Source organism: Panthera onca, chromosome C2 (assembly GCF_046562875.1).
Source record: "Panthera onca isolate mPanOnc1 chromosome C2, mPanOnc1 haplotype 2, whole genome shotgun sequence".
Taxonomy (NCBI): Eukaryota; Metazoa; Chordata; class Mammalia; order Carnivora; family Felidae; genus Panthera; species Panthera onca.
The window spans coordinates 65,407,107-65,419,053 of record NC_138347.1 but is presented as its reverse complement, the minus strand read 5'-3'; the positions used below and the strand labels follow the sequence as shown (position 1 = coordinate 65,419,053).

Here is an 11,947-nt window from a genome sequence, read left to right as displayed (position 1 = left end):
CAGGTGAGGTAAAGGGGCAGGAGAGAGAGAATCTTAGGCTCCATGCAGAGCTGGGTCTCACAACTGTGAGATCATGACCTGAGCTGAAATTGAGTTGGAGGCTGACCACCCAGGTGCCCCTCAAACTGCCTCTTATTAAATAGTATAGATTTGTTGAGTACCTGAATATGTACAGCACTGTTAGAACTCAAGCGTTGGAAAATAGTATAGAACAAATCTCTTTGTAATAGGAATTTTTATCTTATAACAATTGAAATGACTTAAACATGGGAAAAATCTGTGGGTAACATTATACGGGACAGTATATGTGTATAGTTATACATAGGTATATATAATAATCATACAAGTATTTATTCACTGTCTAAAATGTACAAGGCAACATTCTAGGCTCTGGAAATACATGAAAGTATGAGAGATGAGATCTGTGTCCTTGAGTTTAGAACTGGTGGGAAGACAAATACACTTCCCCAGAGATTATTTATAACATAAGGCAATCTGTAATTGCTATTGGCTTCAGTAGAGAGAAAGAAAGATCAATATGAGATGGAAATTTGGAAAAGGGCAGGGGTATATTGAAATGAAAAGGAAATATTACAGTTAAGGAATAGTGTGCTGGAGACACTAAAAATGGGGAGCCATAATTTGCAGAAGGTCAGGGTAGAACATAGATTGATAGTAGTAGAGATGGTAGTAGGATGCACACTGAGGAGTTGTGGAAGATAAAATAATGTTAATTAGTTAGGACTGGGTTATATCACTCACTTTGGGGGAGTGAGTAGGCAAGAAGAGAAAATGGATCCTCAACACTATATTATACAAGACTTCTTCAGGGATCCAAATGAAACCTTGAAATTTGTTGCTTCTACTTTAGGAAGACGTGTAGTACATCAAAATCAATGGTTCATCAAAAGCACATAACTAGGGCACCTGGGTGTCTCAGTTGGTTAAGCATCTGACTCTTGATTTCAGTTCAGGTCATGATCTCACAGTTCATGGGCTCGAGCCCCACATCAGGCTCTCTGCTGATGGTGCAGAACCTGCTTGGGATTCTCTCTCTCTTCTCTCTGCCCCTCCCCCTACTTGTGCTCTTTCTCTTTCTCAAAATAAGTAAATAAATGTTTAAAAAGCACATAACTGAAACAATGTGTTGTGTAGACAAACACCACAGTAACCTCTTCAAAGGTAGTCTAAAATGAATATAGTGGAGAATAATTTTTAAAACTTTAATAAGAGTTTTTATTTTCCATAATTTCAGTTTTCTGTCAGACGAAAATGGAAATAACCTTCTATTATAATGTCTTTAAAACGAGAATAAATCAATATTTTCTGCAACTTTACAATGTTTATGTGGAAGAGCATCAAGAGATTGGGAGATAGGCTGCATGTGAACCCCCAGAAATAATTGTCTCATTTTCCTAACAGATGAGATAGTTTATTCCAGTGGTTCCCATATGTAAATAAGCAGAATCCTAGAGCTATGAAAATCACAGATTTCTGAGTCCTGTGCCCGCCACTAATTAAAGATGTAAACACTCTGGTTTGAAAGACCCTCCATGTTCAAGCTCTTCCTGCTCTTCAAATTCAACTCATGCCACATTCTCCTTTGCTCACCATGACCTAGCTATACAGCTTTGTGTTGTTTCTCAAACATGCCAAGCTCTAACACACCTTAGAATTTCTGCATAAGTTTTGTTTTCTATCTTGACTGCTTTTCCCTCCCATCTTTGCTTCTGGTTCCTTCCCAACATTCAGGCTTCTACTGAAATACCATTCCCTCAAACACACATCCCCTCAAAATGGCACCTTCCTTATTTTCTACCTTAGCCCCTGTTTGTCTCCATAATACTAATAACGTATTTTATTTATTAAATGCTTCCTGCACTAGAATATAAGTCCAGGAGGTCAGGAACATATCTGTCTTGTTCACTAAGACAATGTCTGGTACACAGTAGGCGCTAAATAAATACTTGCTGAATGAATGGAGGATGCTGGGGAGCCAACAGAAAAGTGGCAAAGGAATTTCAATGTAGCAAGCCAGGAAGCAGTTAACAGAGGAAATATAAATAAATGTACAAAATTATGAAAATATGTAATAATCTATGTTGAGTTTTATATATTCATGAATGAAAGTTCTGTAGTACCTTAGGACAGTAAGAATATTTGGAATATTACTAACTTTAATGGTTTTGATATTGGTCATTCTGGCTCTAAATTCTGGCTTTGCCACTTATTAGTGCGGTTATTTTCAACAAGTTATTTAACTTTCTTAAAACTTGTTTCTTATGTAAAATAGGAACAATGATAGCATCAAAGCAACATGAGATTTAAATGAAATATGTAAAGGCACTAGTCTAGTGCCTGGCACCGCAACGACTCTCAATAAAGGTTAACTAATCATGTACTCCATAGAGAGGGCTTTCTCTCAAGGTGCTTAACATCTCTGGAGCGCGAGATCTCATATACCTGCTCTTTTTGACACTTTTACTCTTTTTCTAATAGTGAACTATTGGCAGTTTCTGATTCATCATGATATTACCCACCATTTTACTTTTTTATGTCACTTCCTTTACTAAAAGCTAGTCTTTCATGAAAACCTATTCATTCTTGCAGTTTTCGCTTTAAACCCCAAGCTTGCTGTGTCTTTCTTGGTAAATGCCGCCAACACCATCCCCCAGAATTTATTACACTGAATTTATTTTTGAGAGCGACAGAGAAAACATGAGCAGGAGGGGGAGGGGTAGAGAGAGACACACACACAGAATCTGAAGCAGACTCCAGGCTCTCAGATGTCAACACAGAGCCTGACGGGTGGGGGGGGGGGGGGGGGGGGAGGCTCGAACCCACAAACCGGGAGATCATGACCTGAGCCAAACTAGGAGGCTCAACCAACTGAGCCACCCAGGCACCCCTGGGCATACTTTTAATGTTGCATTTACTGTAATTGTAATGACTGTGTTTTCCTGGTGTCTCGCCTCTTTCAATAGACTGAGCAATCTGTAGTATTAACTCCAGCATCCATCCAGTCCTTTAATTCACATACAATAGACGCAGACTGGATGATGAAGCAGGACATCGCGACTTGAACTCCTTTATCTGGCGGTGACGTGACCGTGGGTGACGGCTCCGAATCTCCTCCGTCTGTAAAATTGGGACGATAACTTGTACGTAGCTGTTAAGGAGAATCCAAGAGACACAATAAGGACCCCTAGCATGGTGTCAACGTATCGTAGAGGTCCAGGAAGGAAATACTTCGGCCAGCGTTGGCTAGGTAGGTTGGACCACAAGCCAATGAAGAAGGAGAGTCCCACTGCGCAGGTGCATGCAGGAGTGGGTGGGGTGCTGGCTCTTCATACTGCAAGAGCAGTTCCGGGGGCCAGCTAGACACTGGGGCAGCCGGCGGTCGCGGAACTGACGTCATTGCCGTGCGCTGCCACGTCTGCTCAGCTCCGCGGTAATGGAGGCTGAGGTTGAGTGCTGACGGGGCCGGGCGCTTCCTTTAGCTTTAGCTCTGGCTCTGACTCTGGCACTGACCTGGGGCTGGGGCGGGGGCTGGCAGCCCGAAGCCTGGACACCTTTTCTCAACTTTCCGGGCGGGGACGGCCTGCGGACAAGCTTCTCGTTTGGAGCTCTTCAACGCGGGGAGGGAATTCTCTTGCCTGGGGTCCAGCCTGTAAAGCCGCCGCCTCCTCCCAGGGATCCCGCCACACCGGCCGGGCCTCCTCCATGCGTGAGTATTCCCGCAAGTACAGTATGCGCTGTCCGACTGCCCGGCGTGCTTCGGTCCTCTGGGTTGCGCCGCGGGAAACTCTTTGTCGTTTGTCCCCTCTTAGGGGCCAGTCTGTTGAAGTTTGTGGTCTCTTGCCATTTGCCTTCCTTCACTTCATCCCCTTGCCTATTCTATCCCAGTTTTTTGCTTCACACTTTTCTTTCCCTCGTTAACTGAGCAAGGACCAGCAGTCCCTACATCTAGCGGTTTGAATGTTTTGTCTTACCTGGGGTTTCTTAGTCTACCGCCGAAGGCTGTTAGGAATAAGGAACATCGGATCAATCTGCAGTAACGTTTGAAAACAAGGGTTTTTTCCAGGATGTCGTTTTTAAGTTGTATTATTTAGGAAGTAGATTTTGGTGTACGTATTGGCAGAGCCATGTTTTTGCTGTAAATTGATCAAGATACAGTTTCTTTTCGATTGGGGGGGGGCGGTCTTTATCTGTTATTTGCCTTTTAATCCTGCAGTTTCAGTAATTTTTAAATGATTTCACACCAGTATAGTGGCCATCCACTATAGCTCTTTCTAATATTTACACTCTAACATATGGAGTTACAACTTGAACAATTCTTTTAAAGACTTAAAAGGCCAACTGGTGTACTTTCATCCATCTTTGTCGGTCCTGACAATCACCTCTGTAGGACAAGGAACACTTTTGAAGAAACAAACTCAGAGGTAAAGTGACTCAGTTACAGTCAGATAATACGTGGCACATCTGATCTCAGAACCCAGATCCCTTGATAACAAAACACAACATTTTGGACAGTGGTGATTCTCCTGTATTTCAGGTAGTTCACTGTGAAATATCTGTAATATTGAATTGGAAATGTGTTTGTTAGGTGTTTCTTGTTAACTTCTACCTGATTGTAATATTTTTCATATGACACAAGTCAGCTGACAAAAGACACAAATTGTGACCTGCCTAATGCTGACCAGAGCTTAGATCACAACTTAGGCTTCTGACCCATTAGAGTTTGCGTAGTCCTTTCATCAAAGTAAAGTAGGTAATAGACCCTGGGGGAGCATTTATTTGAAAATCTAGTTTTACAAGGCCTACTCATTCAGTTTTTCTGGTTGTTTTGTTACCTTGACTAGTTTAAAAATAGTAAACTGAGGGGCGCCTGGGTGGCTCAGTCGGTTAAGCCGCCAACTTCGGCTCAGGTCATGATCTTGCGGTCCGTGAGTTCGAGCCCCGCGTGGGGTCGGGCTCTGTGCTGACAGCTCAGAGCCTGGAGCCTGTTTCAGATTCTGTGTCTCCCTCTCTCTGACCCTCCCCCATTCATGCTCTGTCTCTCTCTGTCTCAAAAATAAATAAAGGTTAAAAAAAAAAATTTAAAAAAAAAATAGTAAACTGATGTTTAAATGTCTTTTCTTTTGTTCAGAGTTGAAACAGGTTGACAGCCATTAACCTGGATTGCAACTACAGGTGGCACTGGAAGCAGATTGGTTCCCGGACATGCCCGGTGGAAGGAGGGGCCCTAGTCGGCAGCAGCTAAGCCGTACAGCTTTACCTTCTTTACAGACTTTGGTTGGTGGGGGCTGTGGCAATGGAACAGGCCTGAGAAACAGGTAAAGAAGAAATAAGACTATGCATAATTTGTAATATCCTATGATCAGTATGACAGCAGTCATCATGCTATTGTGATAATTTGCTTATCAAGATTATTTGTAGCAATCCTGCCCTTGAAGATTGAAAGATCAGTATTTCAGAGGACTTTGGAGTGGAAAGTTGTGATATGGGGCCCACAAAGTGAAAGTAGTCCTGTTCTTACAGCTGATAATTCAAATTCTAGTCATCACCTTTTTTAGCCATTAAAAGAAGGGAGAAGTGAATTTAAAGTATAAGACAAATGTGGTTGTTTAACTACTTACTAACATTCTTTTTTTGGACAGGGGAGGACAAATTAAAACTGACAGTTAATGTGAAATTCTAAAACTGTAAGTTATATTCTATCAAGGATCTTACAAATTATTTTCTTCAAAAAATTGTTTGAAATGAATAAACTATCAATTGTAACCCAAACATTGTAAGACTTATGTTGTATGAGAGTAAAGAGTTTGGCCTTTTTAATGGAAATTTATCTTTGTTCCTAATTTTCAGAAGTTAGGATGGATTATTTCTAATCTTATCCAGGGTAACTCACTTCATGAGGAGTTTCAGTCATATAGCAGTGGAAGGAGATGGCTTTAACTTTATCAAGTGTTTGATCAAGATAACTTTTGTCATGTAATTTCTGCTTCCTTTCTAAATAGAGTTTTCTCTTGCTTGGATTCTAGTTTTCAGTATTACTAGCAATCTGGACTCTTGTTGCCTTTTCAGCCTTCCTGATGTTTTTTGTGCACTTCTCTCTTCCTGGCACTTTTTATGGCTTGAAAAATCACTAAAACTATTATTGAATTATGTTGTGACACTTTTACCTAGAGAGGTTATTTTGGAAGGTGGTTCTGTATTTGTTTCTTGATGGGAAAGAAGCAGCCTAGAATAAGTTATTACATACCACCTAGAAAGGATTATAAGAAATATGGATAATAGCAGTGGTAGGTGGCCTAGAAAATAGTTTTAGGAAGAATGTGTACAAAGTAAGACAGAATCCAGACTAGAGAACTCACTTCTGGAGTGTCTGTAGAGTACTAATAGATAATTGCTTAAGTGTGATATAATTTTGGATGATATATTTGATTCTGCAAGATACAGGTCAGCTGGAGAAGAGAACATTTGCCCGTATTTGGTAGGTGTTTGTGGCCTGATTGGTTAAGTTAAACTTGAGAATGTCAAGGAGCTAGTTGGGTGACACAATCAAGATTGAAATCCAGGGGCACTTGGGTAGCTCAGTTGGTTAAGCATTAGACTTCAGCTCAGATCATGATCTCATGGTTCATGAGTTCGAGCCCCACATCAGGCTCTGCAATAGCGCAGAGCCCTACTGTGTCTCCATCCCTCTCTCTCTGCCCCTCCCCTACTTGTGCACGTGCGCTTTCTCTCTCTCTCTCTCTCTCTCTCTGTCTCTCTCTCTCTCTGTCTCTCTCTCTCTCTGTCTCTCTCTCTCTTAAAAATGAACGTTAAAAAAAAGTAAAGGTTGAATTCTGTAGTTCCCTGTCCTCCTTTTTTCTTATGGGGAGCAGGAATTTTTGTTCATAGGAAAAGTGCTTCAATGATTGCCTTCTAAAGAAGAAGGATATGCTGTGAATTTCTGAGTTTCCTGGAGAGCTTTTAGTTGAAGGAGAATCTTATTTGAGAAAGACTAAGAGTGATTTTTTTTCTTTGTTTTATCCTTGCTTATACTTTGTTATGTCCAAATGATCACTGCTTTCTCCATCCCTTCTAATTCTTCTTTATTCCTTGGAATCTTTCTTGCTGTATCCATATGCCTAGCTAAAACCTTGGTAAAAACCTTGGGTGTTAAGTCTCTAATGAGCCTTCCTGATAGACAGCATTTCACATGTGTTGTCACAGGTAGTTGCTCAAGGATTTAAGTGGGTCCTAAATGACTCCACTGAAAAGGACTCTTGGAAGTTTGCACCTGGTTTCCTCCAAACTTTACCCTGTGTACCTATTCCCTCTGCTGATTTTGATTTGTATCCTTTTGTTGTAATAAATCTTAGCTGTGAACATAACTATATGCCAAGCCCTTTGAATTTTCCTAGTGAACCTCAAGCCTGGGCATGATTTAGGGACCTGTAGCATAATTTGAAAGAGAATATTCTATGTTAACATTGAAAATAATTCTTTAAAGAATTCTATTCTAACTCTTGTATTACAGGTGAAGAAACTGAGGCTCAAGAATATAAAGTTACTTTCTCAAAGACTACAGCTGGTCTGTTTAGACTAGGACTACCCACAGTGTATCTCAGACATTTGTGTTATTTTGCTTTTTTCGCATCTATTTTTATATCCTGTTAGAAAAATAATACTTTTATTATTATTTAATAATACTGTTTATAATACTATTATTTAATAATACTATTATTATTTTATTACTCTGACTAATTTTTTGAGATGTATAGACAAAGTCTGTTTATTTTAGCTGCCTTTTTTTAAGAACTTTGATCTTACCTCCTCTTCAGTTTTCAAATTAGAATAAAACTCTTTTTCCCCTCAGATGCTCTACATCACTTTATTTGACCTTTGTCTCTTTGTTTTTTGAAGTATAATAGCCAAGGCTGTATAGAATATCACAAGTGTAGATCTTCTGCACTTTGTTTTGAATATTTCTTGAAGCCCAGCATTTTATTGAATTTGTTAACTGCAGAAGCACATTTGTCTTCTTTACTTGGGAAAAACTGTCAGAACCTTTTTAACCTTTAAATAATAGCAAATAATTTAGCATGCTTTCTCCTTTCATGTATTTTTGACTGAAGAAGAATAAGAATTTTCAGCATGTTCCAGAGTAGAGGCTCTTAACCTTGTAACTTCTCATCAGAATTTATTTCCTTATCTCATTGATTATTAACTGGGGAGAGGGAATGGCTTGGCTGTTGGCATTAATCCCCTTCATTCAAGTCTACCAACTTGTACAATTGCACACCTTTCACATTTTATTCTGTGTGAGTGCACCTCTTGTGCAGTGGCCCATGTCCCATAACACACCGGAGGGCTATGGTATGATAATTATGGGTTTATGATTGAGCAGGTAAGGTTATGAGACCTACTGGTAATTCACAACCTACTCATTGGTAAGCTTGTTCTATTGGAGTATGCTCTGGGAATGAGAGGAAGAAACTTTTACAGTTTTTACCTACCCTCCCCCCATTCCTGTTCTTCCCTTCTAGCTCTTCTGAGATTCTGCCATGGTATTCTTAACTGTTGAGAATGAGCAGAGTTCATATTCCCATGAGTCACTTAAAGTACTGTAAATGTCACATACTAATGCTACAATTCTATATTTGGAAATCTTAGAGTAGAACGGCAATGCTGATATTGTTCCCTCTCTAGAATATTCTTTGGAAATATCTGAACCGAGCCTCTTTTCCTTGGTGTGTAAACAAAAGTAGACCTTAAATCTCTGTAACTATTCCCAGGCATATAAACAATTGAAAAGTTTATTCCTTACTGCGCCCCCCCTCGGCCCCATCTTATCATTTTAGATAGCCCAGCTATTTCTGACCTATAAAAAATCTGGAAGGAAAGAACAGCAAGAAGATGGGGATTAAAATCTCCATATTTTAATTTGTGTTTTAAAAGATACCTCTTTTGTGACTATATATTAGTCTGCTGTTTTCTCAACATAAAGGTATATATGTGCAGTGAACTAGGAAAAGTACAGTCTCTGTTCTTAAGATTATGATTTAATAGACAAAGCATAGATGTATACAAAAATAATGTAACAGTAATGGAAAGTACAATAATAAAGGCATAATTTAGGTATAATGGTGGCACAGAGGTGAGGTGAATTGGTTTTGACTGAGTGAGTCATAGTAAGCTTCACGGAGGATATACTTGATCATTTAAAGAAAGTCCTAAAGGGGGCGCCTGGGTAGCTCAGTCGGTTGACCTCTGACTTCGGCTTAGGTCATGATCTCGCAGTTGACGAGTTCGAGCCCCGTTTTATGATCTCATGGTTTGTGGGTTTTAGCCCCATGTCAGGCTCTGTGCTAACAGCTCAGAGCCTGGAGCCTGCTTCAGATTCTGTGTCTCCCTCTCTGCCCCTCCCCTGCTCATGCTTTGTCTCTCTCCATCTCAAAAATAAATAAACATTTAAAAAAATTAAAAAAAAAAAGTCTTGAAGCATTTTGTCAGTAAATGTGTAAGTGAGAGGTTAAGGAAGGTGGTTTGGAATGGTATTGCTGGTGAAAGGAATAGCATGTACAAAAGAATAGCATGTATGTTCACAGATAGCAAATAGCATGGGTATTCTATAGGTTGCATATGGAGGCGTGATAAGAGATGAGGCTAATCTGTTAAGCAGAGAGCCTCATAGGACATACTGAAAATTTCTGGATATTATCCTGTTGGCAGTAGAGAGCCATTAAAGAGTTTTAGGTAAGACAGTAACACTATCAATTTCACTTTAGAAAGATCTCTGAAGGCAGGTTGGAGAATTTGATAGAGTTAATTTTAAGGAGATTACTTCAATAGTTTAGGTAAAAAATGGTAACTGCTTGAACTAAGGTATTGGGTTTAGAGAGGAGGGTACAGTGTAGAAAAAGTTTTATAAAGTAGAATATATAAGATTTAGAGAGTGATTAGGTATGGAGAGGCAGAGGAAAGTTCTAATATGACTCCCAAGTTTCTGATTTTGGCAGCTACTGAGTGGGCCATGAACTAGGATCAAGACTATAGGAGGAAGAACACAGCAATGTCCAGTAGATAGCATGATAACATGGGTCTGAAACTCAGCGGTGAGCTCTATGGGGAAAAATTTTAGTTTTCAGCACATTGGAGATCATGGAAGCTGTGGCCACATGTTAGATCACTGAGAGAGTGTGCATAGAGGGAGAGACAAGTAGGACATCCTAGGAGAGAGTTTGGGGGAAGGCCAACAGCTAAAAGGTTAATGGGGAAGGAAGCAGGGTCCTTTTATGCTCTATAACTCTGAAAGCTGTCACCATTTGAGTTAACCGTAGTTTGTCTTTTTCAGGAATGGTAGTGCTATTGGCCTTCCGGTCCCACCTATCACAGCCTTAATCACCCCAGGTCCTGTTCGTCATTGCCAAATTCCTGATTTGCCTGTGGATGGGAGCCTGCTCTTTGAATTTCTCTTTTTCATCTACCTGCTGGTTGCTCTGTTCATCCAATACATCAATATCTACAAAACAGTGTGGTGGTATCCTTACAATCATCCTGCTTCTTGTACTTCACTGGTAAGTCTTAATAGGACTTTATGTGACTTAACCAAGAAACTAGTGGAAAGCCTATGTGTACAAATTACTTGTCTTAATAATTTTTCTTTCAATAAAATGTTTTTCTGTTAAACCACAGATTACTTTAAAAACTAATCTCATAAGATTGTTAAAATATAAATATCTGTCTTTGGTCCTTGACCAGACAAAGTAAAAATATAAATGAAATATAAATGAAAATACAAAAAACATTTAAATAATTCGTTACAATAATATCAAGGAAGAGTTTTGATACTTAGCTTTCTTTACACTGTCTTAAATTTGTTGGATATTTAAAGTGCCAATATGATTAAATTCTAGGAAATTTATCTTTTTAATGGCTATTTTAGGATAATGGCTGCTTCTATAACAGATAAACCTAAAATTGTATAATGCTTCAAACACGTAATATCTGAGGCAGTTGTTTTGGTTCACAGGATTAGCATGCTTCCATGTGGTCAGTCAAGGGACCCAGATGGAGACTCTTCTGTCTTCCAGTATGTGGCTTCCAAGGTGGCTGTGGTCCATCTCTGTCAGCCAGAAAGGGGAAAGAGCATAGGGAAGTATGAAGGAGAGTTTCTTGTGGGCCAGGCTCACATCATTGTCACATGCTTCCACTCCTAACTGCAAGGAGGCTAGAAACTATAATCCTTGCATAGGTTTTATTGTTATGGTGAATAAAATTGGGCTCTGTTACAAAAATAAAATGGAGACAAAGACTATCTTTGCTGAAGTATGTCAGAATATATTGTAGGTTTCTTCTGTGATCTTTCCATTTCTCTAGGAGAGCTGGGACAATCTCAGTGCAGAGAAGGTTCTCCATAGATGGGTATATAAAGTAACAAGTAAGGGTGCTCAGGTTACTTGATAGGTAAGTGGTTGGCAGTGGCAGATTTGGGTGGGTAGTGGAGATACACTCTAGGAGAAAGAAGACTATTGTGCTGGGTAGTTTATGTATCTGGGACTTATCAAGATTAGCAAACTTCCTTGGCCTGGTAAACATAGGACTCAAATGTGGACCAAAATCTTCAAAATGATACGGGAAGGGAATAAACATTAAACAAAACAAAACAAAACTTGTATCATTTGGTTGTTCCTGGAATTAACTATTAAGAATTTTCTTTCCGGGGACTCTGGGTGGCTCAGTTGGTTAAGTGACTGAGTCTTGGTTTCAACTTAGGTCATAATCTCATGGTTTGTGAATTTGAGCCCTGCATGAGGCTCCACACTGAAGCCCTGCTTGGGATTGATTCTCTCTCTCTCTCTCTCTCTCTCCCCCCCTCCCCTTCCCTCTCTTCCTCTCCCTCTCCTCCCCCTCCCCGTCTTTCTCTCTTTACTCCTTCCCCACTCATCCTCGCTGT

At 39.9% G+C, this 11,947-nt stretch overlaps 1 protein-coding gene across 1 annotated transcript in view; it reads left to right on the top strand.

The window, feature by feature from the left end:
* The first annotated feature begins 3,411 nt into the window (after positions 1-3,411).
* Positions 3,412-11,947, top strand: part of TMEM39A (transmembrane protein 39A) — a 30,628-nt gene continuing 22,092 nt past the window's right edge. The window contains exons 1-3 of the mRNA XM_060639915.3: positions 3,412-3,727; positions 5,150-5,336; positions 10,346-10,568. Coding sequence (XP_060495898.1) covers positions 5,224-5,336; positions 10,346-10,568 — 336 coding nt within the window. The 5' untranslated portion in view covers positions 3,412-3,727; positions 5,150-5,223. The remainder of the gene's footprint in view (positions 3,728-5,149; positions 5,337-10,345; positions 10,569-11,947) is intronic.